Source organism: Symphalangus syndactylus, chromosome 3 (assembly GCF_028878055.3).
Source record: "Symphalangus syndactylus isolate Jambi chromosome 3, NHGRI_mSymSyn1-v2.1_pri, whole genome shotgun sequence".
In the NCBI taxonomy this organism is placed as follows: domain Eukaryota; kingdom Metazoa; phylum Chordata; class Mammalia; order Primates; family Hylobatidae; genus Symphalangus; species Symphalangus syndactylus.
The window spans coordinates 97,197,127-97,221,280 of NC_072425.2; the positions used below are offsets into that span (position 1 = coordinate 97,197,127).

Below are 24,154 nucleotides of genomic sequence, written 5' to 3' on the forward strand. Positions count from 1 at the left end.
ATATTCTACAAAGGAGCGTTGAAAACCGCAACTTTAGTTTTCTCATGCATTATTGTAAGCTACTGCCATCTAGTGATTAAACTAAAAATTACCATTTTGTTGTCAATTTAGGATTCAACTGGCTAACAATTCATGGGAATTCATTAATGGAGTGCATCAAATATAGTACTATGAAATATGAAATATGTAAGACAGTGCATATCTTCAAAGTTTTTTAATAGTTGGGTACGTAATACCTTAAAGATCAACTAAATTCCATAGAATTGAGTGCATTTAAAGAATTCAGTCATTTCATTAATTTATTAATTAAAAGTAGCACGTTAACTTATTTTTAAAAAGTTAATGTGCACATTTAAATTTAGATTTAACTTGTTTTATGTATCTACTAACTTGTATCAAGATGGAAAGGAAACCAGCTGGAAGACCAACTTCAGCCTCCACATCTTACACTTTATGTTCTAAAGTGTCTAACTTGCCTCTCTATTTAATTATTACATTAAAATAAGCAATTACCTGCTTACAAAGATTTGAAAAGAAGACAGAAAGACCCTTTTGTACCATATAGAATCTTAGCTCCCTTGACACCAGGAATGAGGAAGTTAAACAGGCACAAACATGTAAAGGGAGTGTTTAATGCTGCTGTATCAGAAACATCACTGCATTGGCCAAGTAAGCACCTGCTTTCAGTTTGAACTCTAATCTGTAAGACGCTTTTCCCACCAGATGGGAGCAGATGGCTTCTCAAAAACTGGCCAAAGACAACAGGCAGGCAGAAAACAGGCAGCAGTGTGCGCAGCTCCAGCTAGGAAGACGCAGGGAGTGAGAGAGAGGGAGAGAGAAAGTTCCAGCTAGCTGTAGGAAAAGAACAAGCAAGTACCCTCTCACAGAATGAACAAGAAAGCAGACAGACACATTGGGGCACACTAGAGGAAAATAGGGTCTCTTTGAAGTCTGTATGTCAGTTATACAGTAACGGAATTTAAAAAACAAAGACCCAAAAACTTTTTCATGGTAACTAATAAGGGTCCTGAAACAAGTAGCAGATACTCCACCATAAATATAAAAGGAGGAGCAGTTGAACTTAGGAGAGTACAGAGGTTGAACTGGGCTAGAAACAGCAGTCTCTTAGACACAGTGAGGAGATCAAGAACTAGACATCGATATTATCTGACATTGTATATAACATTTAAAGTTTTATAATAAATAAAGCGGCATATTATCTCTTCCTGCCCCTTTTTCTCTATCTTAATCTCTGTCTCTAGATAGAGATAGATAAGATAGATAAGTTATAGATAGATAGATATAGATAGATATAGATATATCTATATATAGATTAGATATACTAAAAAGTTGTCTCATTTATAATTACATGAAATTTTCATTTTGGATTCAGTCATTCTCGACAAGTAAGTTTTTATTTCAGAAATACCCAAGTAAAAAAATAATCTCTCCTCCCTCTCACGCTGTCCTCTCCCTTGCCCTTCCTCTTCTCTCCTCCTTCTTGTCTTATTTCTTCCTCCATGATTTCCCTCTCTTCTCTTCCCTCTCTCCTCCTATCCCTTTTCTTTCCCCTTTCTCCCTATCTTTTCTCTTTGTCTCTCCCATTTCTGTTCGTCCTTTCTCCCTCTCCACCACTTCCTCCTTCACTTTTGGGTGTTGGACTTTGTTTCAGTAAAGATTCCGGTACCTAAAAGGGAAATATAAGGACCCATGCTATTTTATCAAGATTTATTTCTGTTTACTTGTGCAAAACATAACTTACGCATGTTTATGATTTAAGAGTGTAAGAAAATGCACCTTTTTTAACCTATTAATTAGAATTGTTCATCTGTGCTTGTTCTGTACTGTTGTATTTATTTCCCGTTGTTGCTGTAACAAATTACTATGATTTAGTGGCTTAAAACAACACAAATTTATCATCTTATAGTTTTGGAGGTCAGAAATCTGAAATGAGTTACGGGGCTAATTTAGTAACTGGGCTAAAATCTGGAATAACAATTTAGTCACGGGGCTAAAATCAAGCTATTGCAGGGCTACAGTCCTTTCTAGAGGCTCTAGGAATGAATCTATTCCTTGCTTTTTCTGGCGTCTAGAGGTTGCCCATATTCCTTTGCTGGGGACTCTCTTCCACCTTCTTTTTTTTTAAATTTTATTTTTTAATTGATTAATAATAATTGTAGATATTCATGGGGTACATACAATGTATAGTGATCAAATTAGGGTAACTAGCATAACATCATCTCAAATATTTATCATTTCTTTGTGTTGGGAATGTTCAATATCCTCGTTCTAGCAATTTGCAACTATATAATATGTAATTGTTCCCTCTACCCTCAAAGCTAGCGATCGCTAGTTAGTCTTTCCCATGCTGCATCCCTCTGACTCTATCTGGCTTTCTGTTTTACTTATAAGGACCCTTGTGATTACACTAGGCCCACCCAGTAATCCCAGATAATCTCCCTAGTTTAAGATCTGCTGATGAACAATCATAACTCCATCTCCGACCTTAACTCTCCTTTGCTTTGTAACATATCACACTCGCAGGTCGTGAGGATTAGGATGTGAACACCTTGGGGACATTATTCTGCCTACCATAGCTGTTGAACAACAGCTGGAAACAATAATACAGGTAAAACCCTTTTAATGTCAAGCGACTATCATTGACATAGGGTGTGATTCTAATGGGAAGATTCTTTTGGAATCTTACATCTGTTGATAGTTTTTTTGTTGTTTTTGTTTGCTACCTCCTTTCCAGAATCTGAGAGAACTACTTTGAAATGAGAGTAGGAATATTTGAATTTCAAAATGAAAACACAGTTCATATCAAGAAAATGTCAAATTTCTATCCCAACTTGGGAGGGAGCTATAGCTATCCATTGAGCTAGCAAGACTTAACTTGTGTGAGTTTTGGGGGTAAAAATATCCCAACCTGCACAGCCTGTCCTCCGAGGGACCGATCCAACTGAACGGTCAGGAACGCAGATGTCGTCAGCTCATCTCGTGTGGCATTTGCTCCTTGCCTAGAGGAATGAAAGTGAAATGAATTAGCTTGCCTTTAAGTTTTAAGATTGTCGCATGTAGGCATTGCAAGCAGAGACAAGTTATTATGAAAGATCAAGAAGAAGCGAACTGTTTTAACATGATATGAGCTGTTAAGCTATTGTTTTTGTCAAGATATCTAACATTTAATTGTCCTATGTGTTGTCTAGAACTGAATATGGTAGGCATTTTTATCTCCATTTTAAAGAAATTGAGCTTTTGCTCCTAATATAATTTAGCTAAGTAATTGGGTTCACCTGATTTTAAGTTGGAGCTGCCTGTTTTTTAGAAAACATCTCCACATGGATACATATGTAACAAACCTGCACATTGTGCACATGTACCCTAAAACCTAAAGTATAATAAAAAAAAAAAAAAAAAGAAAACACCTCTACAGTGAAAAATAATCTATCTGAGATGAAAATACGAGCTAAACTTATTAGTTTGAATGTTAGGGGCATTTTGTCTTTCTTGCCTTTTTTTTTTTTCTTTTTTTTTTGAGACGGAGTCTGGCACTGTCGCCTGGGCTGGAGTGCAATGGTGCAGTCTTGGCTCACTGCAACCTCCGCCTCCCGGCTTCAAGTGATTCTCCCGCCTCAGCCTCCCGAGTAGCTGGGATTACAGGCACCTGCCACCACACCCGGCTAATTTTTTGTATTTTTAGTAGAGATGGGGGTGTCACTATGTTGGCCAGGCTGGTCTCAAACTCCTGACCTCATGATCCGCCCACCTCGGCCTCCCAAAGTGCTAGGATTACAGGCATGAGCCACCGTGCCCAGCCAGCATTTTGTCTTTCTATGAATATTTGGTGAGCATGAACCAAATGTCTGTAACCCAGAAAAATCAAGGAAATAATAATGAGAAGTAGACAATGGAGAGGCCCCATTTTGTCATCTTAGCAATTCCATAAGGAATTATTTATTATTATTATTTGAGACAGAGTCTCACTCATCACCCAGGCTGAAGGGCAGTGGCGTGAACTTGGCTCACTGCAACCTCCGCCCCTCAGGTTCAAGCAATTCTCCTGCCTCAGCCTCCTGAGTAGCTGGGATTACAGGTGCTAATTTTTGTATTTTTAGTAGAGACAGGGTTTCACCACGTTGGTCAGGCTGGTCTCAAACTCCTGACCTCAGGTAATCCACCCACCTCGGCCTCCCAAAGTGCTAGGATTAAAGGGGTGAGGCACTGTGCCCTGCCCACCATAAGGAGTTATGAATAAGGCTGTACAAGAGGCTAAACTTCCAGTACTCAGATAAGGGTCAATCAACATGTCCAGTTCATTCGTAGCCTCTCTTTCTAGGGTAGCTTGTGGCTGTTAACTCTGTGTCACCTTAACCTGTAAAGCAACTTGTAGGAGATCTGCTGTTTGATGAGCTTGTAGAGAAGACAATAAAAGAAAAAAAAACAAAGCCCCAAACATGGTAAAAGCACTCATTGAGCATTATTTATTTTTAGCCAGCTTTCCCATTTCTATCTGACTAGTGGTTAGCTTAGCAGCAGGAATATTAAACTTGGATTTAGACTTTGAAAGTCAACTATTAGATTGGTGCAAAAGTAATTGCTGTTTTTGATATTAAAAGTAATGGCAAAAGCTGCAATTACTTTTTTTTTTTTGGAGACGGAGTTTCGCTCTTGTTGCCCAGGCTGGAGTGCAATGGCGCCATCTAGGCTCACCACAATCTCCGCCTCCCAGGTTCAAGTGATTCTCCTGCCTCAGCCTCCCGAGTAGCTGGGACTACAGGCATACACCACTATGCCCGGCTAATTTTGTATTTTTAGTAGAGATGGGATTTCTCCATGTTGGTCAGGCTGGTCTCAAACTCCTGACCTCAGGTGATCCACCTGCCTAGGCCTCCCAAAGTGCTGGGATTACAGGCGTGAGCCACCGCACCTGGCCTACCCGCAATTACTTTTGCACCAATCCTAATACATCTTTTCTTCTAAAACTTTGACAGTAAACTGTTCCATACTCGGAACAGATTAAAATAACCTGCCACCTTGGGCAACACACACACACACACACACACACACACACACACACACACACACACAACACACATATACCCCAAAGCACTGGGAACAGGGTGTGTATCTTATCACAGAATTTTCCATTGGACCAGCATAGGCAAATGGTCGATGTAAAAATGTTCTACAGAGGGGTGCAAAAAAAACCATGCACACAAATGTTGATAAGAAAATAAAAAATGCTTTCCCTAATAAAGGAACTACTAAAAACGTAGCGTTTTAATGTCAATAGCCTACGTTTCCCAAGAGCCTATAATGCTAGCCAACACATCTGTGTGCACTGGAAACACAAGGTGAGGAGTTACACAGAGCTGCATGATGATGGGCCACTGCAGCGTCTGTTATCATGCATTATTTCTTTGTCACATCTGTGGTTTCCTGAGTTCTCACTTCCAGCTGTTGTTAAAAATGGCTGCTTTCCATTTTGCTTTTATTCTGGAGGGAAGAAATCCAACCACCGAACAGACAATATTACCCAACTTTTGTCTTCATTTTTCTCCTTGTATTTTTTTGGAGTATTTCAACTAGCAAACCTGAAAAACATCACTAAGTTCTGCCTCACGACACCCTGAACAAATACTTCTCTATTCATCTTAAACCTCTCTTCTGGATCCCAAGTACCATACTGCCATCCACACAGATTCAAGTATTCCACTACAATCAAGAAATAACACAGTCGCTCTTTGTTTCTAATTTTGAAATTGAATACTGAACAAGAAAAGCAATCTACTTTGACATATTTTTTCTTTATAAACCTGTGGTGGTTGTTGCTCATTAAAGATGAGTGCTGTGTAAAAATGGGAGTTACTACTTCAAGAGATTCATCATTGTCATCTGTTCAATTTTAATTACCTGTTATTTCATATAAAAGATCATTGCTGAATTTATTTTTGTCCTGTCATTTCAGAATACAAGTGGTTTCATAACTGATTTAATTCTAGTTTCTCACCTTTAACTCCGCCTCTTGGACTTAACCTGTTTATGTCCCTGTATTGAAATTATCACATAAACTGGAAAGTTGTTTAATTTGAAAGCCAGTCTTCAATGGAACTGCTTACTTGTTTGAAAGCCTCTTCACTATCTTTATGGAAGCTTTTGAAGTTCCACAAATCATACAACACTAACAAACTTACATACTTCACATCCATGATTTCAAATGGCAAAGACTCACAAGAGGACTCTTAAGTATCTAACTTACATTCTTGATATCCCCCCAATATATACATTCTTATGATGGAAATGTTGAACATTTCAAATTGGAAAGAAGAAAACTTTAGTTTTCTCCAGCCCCATTACAAAGACAGTAACTTTTACCAATGTGGTGCCTTCTCTTTCTCTTCTTTTTCCTTTTGCATTTTTTTACAGTGTGGGCCAAACCTGTCTTCTTAAGATTTTTAATCTCAGGAAATAAAACACTACCCATTTATGCTCAGACCAGAAACCCAGGGGTCATCCTCCACTTTGTCTTCTCCATTCCCCATTAACAGTATTTCTGGTGCCAATACCTTAACATCTTGCAAATTTGTTTCATTCTTTCCTTCCCTGTTGTCACTACACTAAATTCAGGCCACATCTTGCAGCTGGATTATTGCAACACATTCCCAGTGGTCTTCCTGCTGCTAGCCTTCCTCCACCAATCCATTCTGTACATGTCAATCAGAATAATTTATCTAAAATGAAAACCAGGCCAGGTGCAGTGGCTCATGCCTGTAATCCCAGCATTTTGGGAGGCCGAGGCGGGTGGACCACTTGAGGTCAGGAGTTCAAGACCAGCCTGGCCAACATGGTAAAATACTCTCTCTACTAAAAATACAAAAAATTAGCAGAGCATGTGGTGTGCGCCTCTAATCCCAGCTACTCGGGAGGCTGAGGCAGGAGAATAGCTTGAACCCGGGAAGCGGAGGTGGCAATGAGCCAAGAGTGGTACCACCGTACTCCAGCCTGGGCGACAGAGTGAGACTCTGTCTAAAATAAAATAAAATAAAATGAAAACCAATCATGTAACACCCCATACAAACTCTTTGAGTGACCCCCAATGTCTTAAAAATAAAGTTTGTCCTCTTCAGCATGGTTTATGAGGCCAGTTACAATTTGGCTCCTTCTAATTTCCCTCATTTTATCTTTTGCTCCTTAAATGTTCTCCAGCCGTACCCTATGATGAGTAGATTGGAGCACACTATTTTCCCGCATTTCTTGGAACAACTTCTCTATTTGCCTGCCTGTCTAGCTCCCACTTCAATGTCACTTTTTCCAGGAGCCTGTCTTAGTTCATTTTCTGTTGCTTATAACAGAATACCTGAAACAGGGTAATTTATAAGGAAAAGGAACTTATTTTTACAGTTATGGAGGGCGAGAAGTCCAAAGTCAAGAGATCACATCTGGTGCGGGTTTTCTTGCTGGCAAAGACTCTGCAGACTCCTGAGGCAGTGCAGGTCATCACACAGTGAGGGGGTTGAGTATGCTAGCTCAGGCTTCTTCCTCTTCTTATAAAGCCACTGGTCCCATTCTCATGATAACCCATTCATCCATTAATGAACTCATCCATTCATGAGAGCTATCACCTCTTAAAGGCCCCGTCTCCCAATACTTCCACACTGAAAATTAAGTTTCAACATGAGTTCTAGAGGGTACAAATATTTAACCAATAGCCTAGGGGTATGGTGGAGGGTCTGTATATAATTATCCAAAGATCACTCAGCTTGATCTTACATAAAATCCTTTATATTGCACTAAAAATACCTGTTAATCATCTGTTTCTCATTACGTATAAGCTCCTGAAGGCACGGGTTATAGTTTTCTTTCCACCACTGTATCTCCAGAAATTAGTACAATGCTTGGTACATAACGTGCTCAATAAACACTTTCAAATGATACAAGAAATAGCTACTATTTAAAACTTAAATTTAGCATTTAAAATTTGTAACCTGATTTATTCTATTTTAGTATGTCCACATAGGCATTTATATGGGTTGCAAATTGTTAATTCCTCAAACACTCTTTTGCATTACTTGCTTAGTCTTTTTTCGTTTAATCTAAGTACCACAATCAATTATGTTTTTCATATTCAAAAGAGAATTAAGAGGAAGACCATGAAATAAAATGCAAAAAAAAAGTTAACTGGAAATAATTAATTTATCCCTATAAATGCCATGATTTTGTTGCATAAACACTTTTCTGAATTAAAATTTTAGAAAACGAAATTGCAAAATAAGGACATACCTACCTGGTATAGATATACTCAGGCCTTAAAGAGACCAATAGATTAAGATTTAAAATGTTGCTTTACCAGTTACAACAGCTGTGACTTTGAGTTAAATTACTTCACCTGTCTAATCTCCCCTGCTCCACTCTTTTTGGAAAGAAATAAAAAATACAAGGAAACATCTGGCACTTTGCCAGTGAAAACATTCTGCTCACAGAATGGTTGCTATTAAGATGACATGTTAACCGCAGAGCTAAACAGCTAAATGCATTCTTCTAGGGCAGCAAATGGAGCGACTGTGGCGTCAGAGATGATCCTGGGTGCGGTGGTTCACACCGATGTGGTGGTATAGATTAGAATCTCAGGACGCCCCCCAGCTGAGATTTTGATTTATTTGGTGTGGGTGACAGCATTTGGATTTATGAGAAATTGTCCAGGTTATTCCAATATGCAGTCAGTGTTCTAAACCACTGCCTGAGGCAGTGCCTGTCAACCATTAAAGTGCATATGAATTACTTGAGGTCCTTGCTGAAATGCAGGTTCTGCCTTTGTGGGTCAAAGGTGGGGCCTGAGAGTCTACATATCTAAGAAGCTCCCAGGTGATATTGATGCCTCCAAGTTCCCAGACCACTCTTTTGGTGTCATCCCATCTCCTGAACTTGACTGGGCTCAAGGCACTGGGCAGTGTAGATGACCAGACTATGGGGATGCATGTGACTCTGTCTTTGTGTGTGAGGTTCACCAAAAAGAAATGTCACCATATCAGCAAAGGACTGAATGCATCTATATTCTATACACCTATTATAGGTTGTTATCACTATGTAGGCAAAGGTAGGCGTCTGCCCTGCCTTTGTACCTTACGCCCACATTTCTCTGCTTGAAGATCTTTCTTAAGAATTGTTTTCTTTTTTCCAGCCATCTTAGCAATATTCTATTCTTACCTGATTTCACTTAATAAAAAGAGAATTTCACATTATATAATTTGTTGCAGAATCCCTATCCCTTGACATATCCTGGCATGGTGTATGCACATAAATTACTTGGTTTGGACATTGGATCATTTCCTCCTTGAGCAGGGCATTGGTAAATTTAGACTTCAATTAACTCAAATCATCACGCAAAACTATGTAAGATGAAAACACAGTTGCATATTTTTTCCATTATTGTTGTGAATTTAATGGAAACAAGAATAAGAATTGCATCAAGTTGAGGTATCAGTGGAATCACAAATTGTATCTCCTACAGGTTTTGCCATATTGCAACTTTGCAGTTCCAATTAGGATGGACCTCTGTGAATTTTAACCATAAGAAACCATGGTACCTGACACTTGCTGTTGCAGTGTTAACCTGCATACAAGATGAGATATTCAACTACATATCCACTAGGAGAACATCACTGGTTTAGGATATCAAAAGTTTTTTCCTAGACTAGATAGCATGATCTTTATATAACTCCTGCTCCCTGTGGATGGCAGCTGCAAAACATAGTCAAAATCATGTAAAAAGAAAATACTATATGCATGCTATACAAATCTCACTGGGGTGATTATAGGATTATTCTACCCCATAATGCATAGAATTTAATACTTTGGAGCAAAATCTGGCTCCTGTGGAACCCGAGATCTTTGCCCGATACAAACTCACCACGTGTAGATAATCTGTCCTCTGGGATAGGTGTAGAGTATGATGTAGCAGTCACCACCATAGAATTCACCATATGAGTTTTGGTCAACTTGGATCCTACCACTGTTTTCTACACGCCAAATCTGGAAGGAATGGAATATATAAAACAAATTACAATTTTCTTGATCTAATAATATTTCTCATAAGCTTTAAATAATTTTTGGTTTAAATCTATTATTAAACAACTTTTAAATTATTTTTAACTAGTTTATAAATCAAGCAAAGGAAAGAAATTGTTATCAATTTGCCAATTTAATGACATTTTAACTACTTTTATGTGTCTTTTGCTTCCTCTACAGTATTAAGCTCTGTTCTGAGCCTGTTGATTAATAAATACCTATTGTTTCATCTACTAGTGGAAATAACATGACACTCCAGTGGAATAAAAGATTGCAAGATTCAGCTCAGAAATATATATCTATTTTATAGTAATTTTTTTCTTCAATTATGAAATAACATATATATATTTTTTTCCCTGTGCTTTAAGATAGGAGACTATTATTTTCCCAGGCAAGACTTGATAGACTGTGACCAAATACTAAAAATGCTACAACATACTGAATGTTTGAGTCCCTCCACGATTTATGTTGAAATCCTAACCTCCAGTGTGATAGTATTAGGAGGTGGGACCTTTGGGAGGTAATTAGGTCATGAAGCTGGAGCCTTCCTGAGTGAAATTAGTGCCCTTATAATCTGAAAGCTCCCTAGCTCCTTTTCCACCATGTGAGGATGCAGCAAAAAGTCTATGAACCTGGAAGTGGATCCTCCACCAAACACTGAGCCCATCAAAACCTTGAGCTTAGACTCCCCGGCCTCCAGAATGGTGAGAAATAAATGTTTCTGCTTAAACCCCCAAACTACGGTATTTTTGTTATAGTAGCCTGAACAGACTAAGACCATGCCAATAATATGACTTCTGTTTTTAAAAGGTGCCATCCAGGTATAAGACTGAAATGTGATGATGGGATAAAAGCAGGCAGAACCACTTTCATTCTACCTCCTCATCTTCAGCACAGATTAGAGACCCTCCAAGTTGGAGAGATGGGAATTGTAGATGAAACAGGAGAGTAACAAATGAAGGAGAGGCTGCCAGGCCCTGTGCGTGTACATGCAAGCACACACACACACACACACACACACACACACACACACACTTGCCTAAGTTCTCGGTTGGGAAGGGAAGACTCTTTGCTTTGAAATCTGAAGATGAGCAAGTGGACAGGACCAGTGCAGTGCTTCTAGAGAGAGGCCACCCCATACTATCCTAGTGAGCAGAAGCCTTAGATCCTAGAGAGAGCACAAGATTCTAGAGAGAGTCCTCAGATTTCAGCAGCCCTAGGATGGCACAGGAGAAGGCTGCAGCCGGGACACAGCTGGTGCTGGGGACCAAGTTTGCCAGGAGGGCTGAGCTCCAGCAGGAATGTCTGAGCAGGAGACAGACGCAGACCCAGAAGTCGATACCCCTCTGACAACAGCCATGAAGGACATTTGTGACCTCCCTTGGCACTCCCCACTCTCCAACACCCATGCTGCTTCATGTCTTTGAAAAGAGGAAAAATTATTTCATTAATTTCTTTTTTTTTTTTTTTTTTTTAGGTCTTTGAGGGTTTTTTTTATTAATTTTTTTTGCATACAAAAACAATAAACATTTTCTAAAAATACATACAAACAAAAACATGCGTATCAAACATATTAGGAAGGTTGCACATGGGAAGTCGGGGAATAGAAATGGGGGGTGGGAGTTAAAATAAATGAGAGAGGGACTTTATATGGATCAGTGATAATAACTCAATCCTCTATTTGACAAAGAAGAGGGAGAAGGAAGAGGAAGAAAAAGAAAGTGGGATAAAGGATCAGAAAGGGAGGAAAATAGAAAAAATTAGAGTATGACTCCAGGGTAGACCTGTTTTGTTGTCACTGAGTTGGTTGTTTGGTTTGTCTGTTGTATTCTTCATGTTTCGCCAAGTTGGCCAGACTCGTCTCGAACTCCTAGCCCGAAGTGATCAACCCGCCTTGCCCCCCAGAGTGCCGGGACCACAGGCGTGAGCCACCACGTCCAGCCCCCACATTGCTTCTGGCCTCCGTGGTAGACCTCCCAGACGGAGCAGGCGGGCAGAGGCACTCCTCACTTCTACCCACACACGGGGCGGCCGGGCAGAGGCGCTCCTCACTTCCCAGACGGGGCGGCCAGGCAGAGATGCTCCTCACTTCTTCCCAGACGATAGGTGGCCGGGCAGAGGCGCTCCTCACTTGCCAGACGATGGGTGGCCGGGCAGAGGCGCTCCTCACTTCCCAGACGGGGAGGCCGGGCAGAGGCGCTCCTCACCTCTCAGACGATGGGTGGCCGGGCAGAGGCGCTCCTCACCTCCCAGACGATGGGTGGCCGGGCAGAGGCGCTCCTCACCTTCCAGACGATGGGTGGCCGGGCAGAGGCACTCCTCACTTCCCAGACGGGGCAGCCGGGCAGAGGCGCTCCTCACCTCCCAGACGGGGCGGCCGGGCAGAGGCGCTCCTCACTTCCCAGACGGGGTGGCCGGGCAGAGGCGCTCCTCACTTCCCAGACGGTGGGTGGCCGGGCAGAGGCGCTCTTCACTTCCCAGACGGTGGGTGGCCGGGCAGAGGTGCTCCTCACTTCCCAGACGATGGGTGGCCGGGCAGAGGCACTCCTCACTTCCCAGACGGTGAGTGGCCGGGCAGAGGCGCTCCTCACTTCCCAGACGATGGGTGGCCGGGCAGAGGCGCTCCTCACTTCCCAGACGGGGCGGCCGGGCAGAGGCGCTCCTCACTTCCCAGACGATGGGTGGCCGGGCAGAGGAGCTCCTCACTTCCCAGACGATGGGTGGCCGGGCAGAGGTGCTCCTCACCTCCCAGACGGGGCGGCCGGGCAGAGGGGCTCCTCACTTCTTCCCGGACGGGGCGGCCCGGCAGAGGCGCTCCTCACTTCTTCCCGGACGGGGCGGCCGGGCAGAGGCGCTCCTCACTTCTTCCCGGACGGGGCGGCCGGGCAGAGGCGCTCCTCACTTCTTCCCGGACGGGGCGGCCGGGCAGAGGCGCTCCTCACTTCTTCCCGGACGGGGCGCCCGGGCAGAGGCGCTCCTCACTTCTTCCCGGACGGGGCGGCCGGGCAGAGGCGCTCCTCACTTCCCAGACGGTGGGTGGCCGGGCAGAGGCGCTTCTCACCTCCCAGACGATGGGTGGCCGGGCAGAGGCGCTCCCCACTTCGCAGACGGGGTGGCCGGGCAGAGGTGCTCCTCACTTCCCAGACGATGGGTGGCCGGGCAGAGGCGCTCCTCACTTCCCACACGATGGGTGGCCGGGCAGAGACGCTCCCCACCTCCCAGATGGGGCGGTGGCCGGGCAGGGGCTGCAATCCCAGCACCCTGGTAGGCCAAGGCAGGCGGCTGGAAGGCGGAGGCTGCCTCGAGGCCAGACCACGGCACCGCACTCCAGCCCGGGCAACACCGAGCACTGGGTGAGCGAGACCCCGTCTGCAGTCCCAGTACCTCGGGAGGCTGAGGCGGGCAGAGCACTCGGCGTCAGGAGCTGGCGACCAGCGTGGTCAAGATGGCGAACGCGTGCCTGCAGGGAAAGGAGAAAAGGCAGGCAGCGGTGGCGCGCGCCGGCAGTCGCAGGCAGTCCGCGGCGCGGGCAGCAGCAAGCCGAGTACATTGCAGCCTGGGCTACAGAGGGAAAGAAAGAAAGGAAGGAAGGGAGGGAGGGAGGGAGGGAGGGAAGGAAGGAATTTCATTAATTTCTTGACCATATACTTTGGTCCAAGAATGGTGGTAAACCCTAGGAATATAAAGATGAAATATTTAATTCCAGTCCTCAAGGAATTGATGAGAGGTCTAGGAGAAAGCTGGCAGTAAATGAACAATTCTGTGGTAGGTATATGATAAATTCTGTGAAAAATATCGCTAGAGGTTGAGCACAGAGAAAGGCCACTTCAGCGCTGAGGGAAGCCTTCTCAGAAAAGGTATGGCTTGTGATTTAACTGCGTTGCCAATGAGGCGTAGGAACATTAGCTAGATGGCAGAGGGGAAGTCAGTCCTCAAGGCAGTGGAAGGATGAAGCCAAGAGGAGGGAAAGGGTCAAGGGTCCAGCTGAAGATGGATGCTCTCAGGAAGGCTGTGGAGAGCCATTAAATATGTATAAATATGTGTACATATACATTTATAAATACATATGTATATATACACACAGATATATGTGTATATATACACATTTGTGTGTGTGTGTGTGTGTGTGTGTGTGTGTATACACATTTCTCACTCTGTCACCCAGGCTGGAGTGCAGTGGTATGATCTTGGCTCACTGCAGCCTCCACCTCGCAGGCTCAAGTGATTCTCGTGCCTCAGCCTACCAAGTAGCTGGGACTACGGGTGAGCTCCACCACGCCTGGCTAATTTTTGTATTTTTAGTAGAGGTGGGGTTTCACCATGTCGGCCAGGCTGATCTCGAACTCCTGTCCTCAAGTGATCTCCCCCGCCCTCCCCCCACATACACTGGCATTAATGGGCTTGACGAAAACAAAAACAGGTAAATACCTCCACTTTGCCAGAACCATCATCCACCATATTGTGCTGGGCTGCCATCCGCGGAGAACGGTGTAATTCTGAGACATCAAAGGGAATTTGTTTTATTTGAGCCACTTTCTCTGTGACATATACTTTCCCGAAGCCATCACTCTGATCTTTATCTCTCCAGTCCTTAAAGAACTGTTTGAAGATTGGTGTTTCACCTCCTTCTGGAAGAACTTGAATCTGAAATTTAAAATAATAATAATAAACAGGAAAAGAAATTGAGGGAAAATATGAATCTGGCGGTGGAGACAGAACTAAAGAAATGAAAAATTATCCTGGTTTAGCTATCAAGCTCATGTAATTCAAAATTGCTTTTTCTCACAACTAAAGTAATTGCCACTGAATTTGAATATTTGAGAGAAGAATCAAGTTCTTTAATATGTTACCTCTGCAGTAAAATAAGTTTGTCTTTCTACATAAGGTTCACAAGAGATCTGTGAGTTGGAAGAAATTATCTTATTGTGTTCCTTGTGCGGGGACATAAAAATGAGGAGAGTAGATGAGGCTGAGAGATTCGGAAAGGAAAGGAGTAATTAGCCAGGGTCTAAATTGATTTTGATGAAGACAAACATCATCTGGGTTTCAGGCCAAGTCTGCACAACTTGCTCTAAGGAATAATAACTCATAAGTGCTCTTAGCTAAATCTACTGTGGTTTACTACCTTGAATTAAAGGCTGTTGAGGAAGTGAATGGCAGCTCTATGGAAAGTCTGATGTGCAGTTTCTAAAAAATTCTAACCCCCCCCACACAGGTAAAGAAGAGGGACATGTGACACCAGATGGCAGCAGACAGGCAGGTGGAGAATCACTTCACATGCAGATGTTACTTTAACCCCAACTTTTTCATGAGTTTCATGGACATGTCATGAGCTCCCATGTTTTCTATTTTTTTCTAGCCGGTTCATTTTCACACATACTTGGGTATTCTTGGAATAATTCATTTGCTGTAGAAATTCTTCAGCTGTCTTCATTGCAGCCTTCCTCTCCTGGGGATTAGCATCTGTACCTAAAATACAAGGTAAATTAAAGAGAAAGAATTTCAGAGAAGGAAGACATTCTATGATTAAGAAATACTTGTGTACCATAATAAACACAATTATAATTCAAGTTAAATACATCAGTGAAAGAATAGCAAAAATTTCCTGGTACATTAAGTATATTTAACAATACAGGAAAAAGCGTTATTTGTAAAACAATTCTTTTTACATTGCCCAAATGCTTTTTTTTTTTTAACTCCATAATCCCTGGTACATGATGTTGGTAGGAGGAAAATGGCTGCATTTTATCTGAGACATTTATAGATTAAGTCTTAATTAAAAGGTGGGCCTTTTTTAAAAAATAAAAACATATATTTTATTTACCCTTATAGAGGAAATATCTATAAATCTGAAATACAGCATCGTCAATGGAATTTTTTACCTTTCCATACAAAAATTTGTTTTGCAGCCCCGTGGTCCAAAATAAAGCATTCTTCAGAAAGCAGCATTGCCATCGAGAAGGGGTTTTCTTCTGCCACCACAGTCACTCTCATGGAGCCACTTGCATCTGAAACCTAACATAAAAACCATGACCTCCGTGTTTTCATTTGGGGATGATAAGGATGTTCTATAATTAGATTTTGGTAATGGCTGTACAAGTCGAGAAATGTAATAAAATAGAAAGCATTGAATTGTACACTATAAATGCATGAATTTTATGGTGTATAAATTATATCTCAATAAAACTGTTTCAAAGAAAATGAAAAGAATCCACAAGACTAATTATACTCAATTTTTTAAAAAGTCCTTTGGGGTAAAGGAACTACAAATAAAAAGTTAACTTTTGACACTGTGCTTAAAATATCAGAAAAGAATAGTGATAATAATAATGGCTGAGGTCTATTCAGATGCTCTTATGTACTAAGTATCACGTAATTAACTTTACATGATTATTCCTTGTACATTTTAGAGCAATCTTTTCACGTAGGTAATAATCTTACAAACATTACATACACACAAGAAGATGAAGTTTCAACATTCATTCAGTCAACATTTACTATCTACCATATACCAGTCACTTTGCTAAGGAAGGTATTGATACAGTTTATGCATAAAGATTTTTTTCAACATAGGTCCTGCAATTTAAGTACACTTTGTATAAATTATCAAAGTAAATTTCTTCTGTCACATTTAGAAATGACTACAGACTACTAAAACAAATTTTTAAGTGGTCTTACAAAATTGAAAGTGATATTCATGTGCAGGTTAGGATTTACTGGTTTTCAATGGCCAACTTGTATGCTACAGTTTAGTTACCAATTATACAGATTCCAGAGCCCTCCCTAGATCAGTGGTGGAGTTTTGCAGGACCAGGGAGGAGTTTGAATTCTGTAGTTTTAGAAAATGCTCCAGGTGATTTTGCTTGCTAGCCTTGTTAAGAAACCTGAATTATTTTCAAAGGAACTTTATATTTTATATCCATGTAATACAGCATAGCTCCACTAGAGGAAGCTATGACTCAGGATGAATATTTTCCCATTTAAAAATACTTCTTTAGTTCATAATACTGTCCAAGAGGGAGAACAGTTTTGGCTGATAATGTGAAATAAAAGATATCTGTTGAGCTGTTGAAAATGAGTTTTAGAAATAGTAATTTTTAAAAGCAGTCACAAAATATTTAGATAACGCTTTCTGTATGGCTCATATTAAAATTACCAGTATTTAGCACAAATGGTAACCATATTTCCTTTTGCATCTAAGAAGAAAAAAATCCACTTATTCATTATGAAAATGAAGTTACACTGAACAAGTTATTAATTTGGTCTTCATGTAAAATCACAGAGTTTCGGAGCCAAAAATCCCTTAAAGAGCAGCAAATATAGTTTCTTTCTGTTACAGATGAGAAAACTACTAAATTCCGCATAGAGATTTACGATCTGCTCCAAATCACTTGCTTAGAAAGTTGCAAGGGGAGGGAACACTGGAAGAATACCACTGTAGCAATAATCTTAACTGGAGTGTCTTGCAGTTTTTGTTACCCTCAACAGAAAAAACAAACAAACAAAAAATAAAAAAATGATAGAGTTGGAAGGAACCTACTGTTTTTTGTGTGTGTGGATAAGAATACTTAGACCCAGAGTGGTTATGTCCTGTGCAAAGTCATGCTGCTAATCATGTGCTATAGAGCTGATATGGAAGTAGGTATGTTAATGCCTAGAACAGAACCGTTTTTACCGTTTCCCTCCAGCTGTTTCATTTGGTAGCTCAGCCCTCCTGCAACAAAGAACTCCTTCATTATGGCTAAAGACAATGTTTTAAATAGGGTGAAGACTTTACATTCTTATCAAGAATTTATAAGAAAAAGCTGATAAAATATTTTTACTCCATAAAGGAAATATTGTACTGAGTACTATATATATCAAAAGATTGTTGCAAATTAGTACAGCAACAATATATAATTCTATGTAAGTCACAGCAATAAGTTCACATATTTGTTGTTTTTCACAAAAATAACAAAAAGTATTAAAACTTAATTTAAAAAATATACAAGAGCAAAGAACTGATTCTATCTACACATTGCTCTTGGAGAGCAATGAGGAGAGTTCTCAACTGCAGCAAAGGGAATCCCTCCCAATACAGGCCTCTCTAGCTACATCCAGTCCTGTAGAAACAATAAATTTGGTTACAGTGAACTCACCATGTATAGTTTAGCCATTTTCCTGTTACTTATGTCTGCTATAATGTCATCATCATCGCCTCCATCTGGAAGCTCTGGCTTTTCCCCTAAGACCTGGAAAAAAGTGAACAGTGGATGCAAAGATAAAGATCTCCCATTAAAGGATGCAGAGTTACAAAAATACACTTATAAAGACATGGATTATAAAATATTTGCAATTAAAATGACCAGGTTCAAACAATTCTCATCAATGCATACAAGGTAGTCCTTTTCACATAGTTCAAATCAATCAATTGCATTAAGTAAACAAGCACTGAGGTTGCTTGTTTGAAACCTCAAACAATGAATTTCAAGAAGGGAAAATCCCTAATTTGGAAGCCTAGGTGTCCATATTACTGAAAGCTAGAAGGAATTAATTAAAATTTGAGCTCTATGTTCAGCTCTGCAGCAGAATTTCTTCTATGACCTCTGCTTCTAGAAATAATCTCTAAGTTTTATGAGTTTATTATAACAAAGATTTGAATCAAAATTACTATTTGGAGGTAAAATACTATTATAATTATTGACATATAGGATAAAGTGCAAGCTCTTGATCACCCAAATCATGCTTTGTTTTCTGCTGTATCCTTGGCACTTGGAACAGTTCTTGGGACATAGTATATGCTCAGTAAGTATTTGTCAAAATAATGAATAAATGAATTTATCTATTCTGTGCACATGTGATGCAATCCAAAAGTCCAAAAAAGTGTTTGGTAGAAAATACATTTGAATCTGCTTTGGATTTCTTTATATTAAAATAAAAAATATGTCTATGAGTACCTTAATTAATTTATTAACACAAACAGCATAGAATGTCAAGGACAGGAATCAAATATAAACTTCTTCTAAATAATTTAATTTTTATAATATAGATATAAATTCAAGTTTAGAAAATGCAAAGGTATTCATTTAGATACAACAAATATTTAACACACAATAAGTTCCTTACATAATGTGTTTTATATTCACTATTCCTTACAATATATTGCATAAAAATATGTACTGCAAAATACCAGAAAACAATAAAAATGTACGTTAATCCTTGCATGAGTATAAGTACACTCTCAAATTTAGAGATGCATCAGAGAACTTATGTCCTCTGGGAACATACCTATCTTTTTATTTGTACTGTGATCAATAACATGTTTTAGATACTGTACATGCTAAATGATTGTAATACAGTTTTTCTTTTTTTGCTAAAAATAGAATCAAGCAAAAAAAAAAAAAATGAAAACACTTGTGACCAAAAGCTTTTTTAAAAAAACACTTGTGCTAGAAGTATGTATAGCTTGTAAGAGCCATCAAAGATCTCCTCACACATACTTTTCTAATTCTACTCCAACTAAGACCGTAGTTTGGAATAAACAGTTTGTGTTAAGGGCATATCTAATACTAGGAAACCTCCCAGCGGGCAGACTCAGTCTGGGATTTGAGGCACACTGTAACTTTTAATTTTCAGACCACAATTCCCATATTAGCCAGGCATCTTAATTAGCTTCTCAAAGGACTGCAGCATAGTCGGGAATTGAACCCAAGGGATTTAGCAAAAACAGGCTTAACTCCAGAGGCAGAGAGAGGCCATATATTGTCAGGTATCATCTCCAAGGATCACTTTAAAATTGAGTTCAACTAAGCATTTATCAAATATTTGAGGTCACTGGGGTATATAAATGAGTTTCTAACCACGTTGTCCAAAACTTAAGGACGTTACATCTGGCGTAGAAAGAGCAAAATAACTAAATATGTTCACTTTATCAACTAGGCCATACATTTTGATCTTTGACATAAACTGTAAATACAGCTTGGAAGATCATGCCTGAATGTAAAACATTTTCATTTTGGATTGCCCACGCGATTGGCATTTAGCTCATGCCATCCTTTGTATGTGAAATATGTTTTGACAATTTAACGGGGTATAAACACAGAGAAGCCTCATTTGAGGGTGTTACATAAAAATTTCATCAATTCTTCTAGCCAAGATGTATCTTGCAAGTTTGGAGCTCCTCTTTCTTTCAATTATTTTCTGTAAGTTTCCGTTTAAAAGTATTGCCATCATCTAAATACTCCAAACTGAACTTATTTTCTACAAAATTAGCCACTCTCAATTCTCCATTTGTGTCAATGTATCTCTATTCTCTCCTCTTTATATGGACTTAAAATTATGTGGTCAGTTTTAAACACTTCCTCTCCTCCAGTGTGGATCTCCTACCCACTTAGTCGTTATTATTATTTTTAATAATGGTTAGTCACTGATTCCTGTCTATTGCTGGACACTGGCTACAAGGCCCCTTATTTCACATTACTCCTATGTTGTAGGAATATGACTCTAGATCAAGGAAATCCTGTCATTTGCAACAACATGGATGAAACTATTGTATATTATGCTAAGTGAAATAAGCCAGACACAGAAAGATAAATAATGCATGATCTCATTAATATGTGGAATCCAAAATATCCAGTTCATAGAAAGAGAGTGGTAGAATGGTGATTGCCAGAGGCTGAAAAATAGAGGAAATGTAGAAATGTTGGTGAAAGAATTCAAACTTTTAGATATAAGATAAATAAGTTCTGGAGACAAAGTATAGTATGATGGTTATAGTTACTAATAATGTAGTTTATACTTGAAATTTGCTAAGAGAGAAGATATTAAAAATTTTCATCACACACACAATGTGAGGTGACAGATGTTAATTATCTTGATTGTGGTAATCATTTCACAACTTATACATCTATCGAAATACCACATTTTGTATATGACATTTTGTATATGACAAAGTTTATACATATATATCTATCAATGATAGATATCCCTTTATAAAGCTGGAAAACATTTCAAATTTCTTTTAAAATTTTTAAAAACTAAAAATTAAAAAAGATTTATATTTTACATCTGCTGCAGTGGTTCCTGAACTTCAACGTAGTCAAGCAACACCTGTGTGACTTTGTAAATACAGATTCTCAGCTGCCAGCCATTGAGTCAATAAACAGGTCTATGGTGAGGCCCAGGAATCTGCAATCTAGATTATTCTGAATTGGGTGCTCCCACTGACCCAAAATTTCTGTCTGAATCCCAAGTCCCCTTCAGATGCTGAATGTCATCTACCCTGCCTTATTTTTCAGCATTCCCTACCTTGTGCCCGCCTCTAATCAGGCTGACATACTTGGTGTTCCCTATGGAAGCCAAGCCCATTCTTTCCCCCTAGCTAGCTCGGAGATTAATAATCGCCCAGCTTCAGAGTTTCTAGGTTCTCATGACCTGTTTCAAGACCACCTTTGGTGTTTGTTTATTTCTTTCCCTACTATGATCCAAGGCGAACTTTTCTTTTTAAAACTTAAGCAGGCCTATGTGGAAATTTGTATTTTCAGATAAAAGGATCAGGCAGTCAAGAAACAATTGCTATACTCTTTTACTCTCTTAATCCTTAGTTTTTCACAGCATGTACATCTGTTTTTATTTATTCATTTATTTTTTACCTTCTAGTCAACTTTACCTACTTTGGATAAAAACTTTCAACATTTGCACTGGCTTGTTCTCAAGATGTGGTTTCCCTTCTTTATACAAAAAAGTCAAGATGTTTGGCCACTTTAGAATAAATATTTGTAATGCGTCATAAGAAAACAATAATGATGCATGACCTGGAAGAAGCACAATATATAACTCAAAGCTACACATCACTGTGGATGAACATGTGCCAAGTTGGTGCCAAGTCCTAAAGGCATTTATCATTGAGGGTCTTATGTGCTCCCAGCAGAACTCTGAGAGAGAGGCAGAACCTGTGTCATGATTACTTTAACTTCATAGATTAAGAAAATGAGACTGAAGGAAGTTAGGAGTTTTGCCTTAGATCCGTGTCTCATAAATATTAAAGCAAATACGTAAACCCCAGGCCTTCTAAACTCTACTTCAAAGCTCTTTATATAGAAAATGAGGCATTTCATTCTTCTCACCTTAATCATTTTAGGGTAGATGACTCTGCTTTTATTTTCACTAAAAACAGAATCAGCTCACAGGTTCCAGGAATGAACATTTTAATTACTCAGTAAATTCTGTATCTTACTTCCTTTGCTTAACTGAGAAACAATCAGTAGAGTGTAACATATGGAGCACAGAAATAAATTGTAAGAGTGAAGCTAATCCTTGTTGTTATGGTATATTTACTTGCTGCAAGGCATTTTATGCCTTAGGTAAGACAAATATTTGATAATAGGGAAGATCCACAGAGATATAAAATGACCGGTGATTCCGAGAAAGCTATGGTCTTATTTAGCCAGCTCCACCCACTCTAGATATAAGATTCCAATATTTACTCTGCTGCTCTCTCTCAGTGATGGCCTCAAAAATACCTTTATCCCTTTATTCATAAATAAAATAGAGGGTGATTTCATATATTAAAGAATGGATAAAGGTGTTTTAGAGCAGGGAAAGCATGTGAGGTATTTTAGAGGTAGGAAAGCATATTTAGATAAAAAGACAAAGTGAACGGGGCCTCTGCAAGAGGTTTAGCTATAGCGCAGTGCTGTCCTGTAGACATTTCTGCAATGATGAAATATTCCACATCTTTGCTGTCCAACACAGTTCTCACTAGCCATTTGTAGCTAATGAGTACCTGAAATGTGGCTAGTGCAACCGAGAAACTGAACTTTACATTTTATTTAATTTTAAGGAATTTAAATGTAAACTTAAATAGTCACTCATGTCTTGAGGATGCCAGACAGAGAGTGCAACCCTAGAGGCCTCAAGGAATGCTGTGGCAGTGGGGAACTTATCATGAGGCAGGACTGGGCTTCAGCATTCCTGGAATATCAGCATATTAGAGGTAGATGTTGAAGGGTCAAACTCATAAGAAAGTTACCCCAAAAGTTACTATAATACGGAAAGTTACCTTACAAGTTACTATAACACAGAAAGCAAAATCACAAGTCATTAAAAGCCATAAGCCAGAATGCCAACTTATTAAACAAGAGCAGTTGTTTTCACTGGCTGCATATTAGAACCATGTGGGCTGACATAAAAAAGAATGCCAATGTCTGAATCCAATCTCTAGAAATGCGGATTTATTTATTCTGATTGGAGCCCATGCATTGTATATTTGGAAAGTCTTCTGGGCCTGGTTTGGTGATGTGATTCAAGTGCTCTGTGGCATCAGCTTTGCTAGCCTGGTTTATCTACCTCAACCATTGGGATAGGTCTGCCAAGCATTTCTGAGGTTCACATTAGCTTGTTAGAACACCTCTCCCCTGGACAAATTATTAGAGCCTGGTGGTCTGGGAGCTGCTCTGGGGCAAATCTCAGGTATTAAGATTTCAGGTCATTTGCCTTTTCTGGACGTCACCAAACCTTTTTCCCTAAGACTTCAAACCCACTTTGGACATTTCTGTCTGATCAGTGCTTGGATGAACGCTTCTAAAACTTGCCTTTGGGGTTCCTAATTTCTATGCATTCCTCCATTGTCTTTTTGACACCTCCCTTCATTTGGCAGGATCAGGCAGGCTGAGCTGGGTGGAGCCACTACTAAGAGCCTCTGTAATCTTGTTTCCACATTTAAAATGGTATAATAAATAATACGGTTCAATTATCATGTGATTATTACTATGACTAGCATATGGTGAAAATTCAACAAATGATAGATCCTGTACCCTTTCTTCACCTTTATATACGCAGAGTCAAATCTTTCCCTGGTCAAAGCATTACTCTTTCTGTCTTATACGACCCTGCATATTACTGGACTAATCCTTTGCATAATGATTTTACCACTGGACTTCTTGCCACACACCTCCTCATGGACTTACACTTTATTATTTGTTCATGTACTGATCTAATGATTTTATAAAGCAGTCTATATGTCTTGGTAATGTACCTTTGTCAAAATCTTGTATCTTAGATTTAAACTACAAATTGAATATAGATCTGTATATCCCTCTCCAGGCAA

At 39.8% G+C, this 24,154-nt stretch overlaps 1 protein-coding gene across 1 annotated transcript in view; it reads right to left on the minus strand.

Annotated features, from left to right (window-relative positions):
- SCIN (scinderin) overlaps nucleotides 1–24,154 on the minus strand; it is an 85,506-nt gene that overhangs the window by 14,996 nt on the left and 46,356 nt on the right. Inside the window, exons 5-10 of the mRNA XM_055272572.2 lie at nucleotides 18,207–18,299; nucleotides 15,951–16,083; nucleotides 15,449–15,537; nucleotides 14,497–14,712; nucleotides 9,911–10,032; nucleotides 2,930–3,020 (exon numbers count right to left, since the gene is read on the minus strand). Coding sequence (XP_055128547.1) covers nucleotides 2,930–3,020; nucleotides 9,911–10,032; nucleotides 14,497–14,712; nucleotides 15,449–15,537; nucleotides 15,951–16,083; nucleotides 18,207–18,299 — 744 coding nt within the window. The remainder of the gene's footprint in view (nucleotides 1–2,929; nucleotides 3,021–9,910; nucleotides 10,033–14,496; nucleotides 14,713–15,448; nucleotides 15,538–15,950; nucleotides 16,084–18,206; nucleotides 18,300–24,154) is intronic.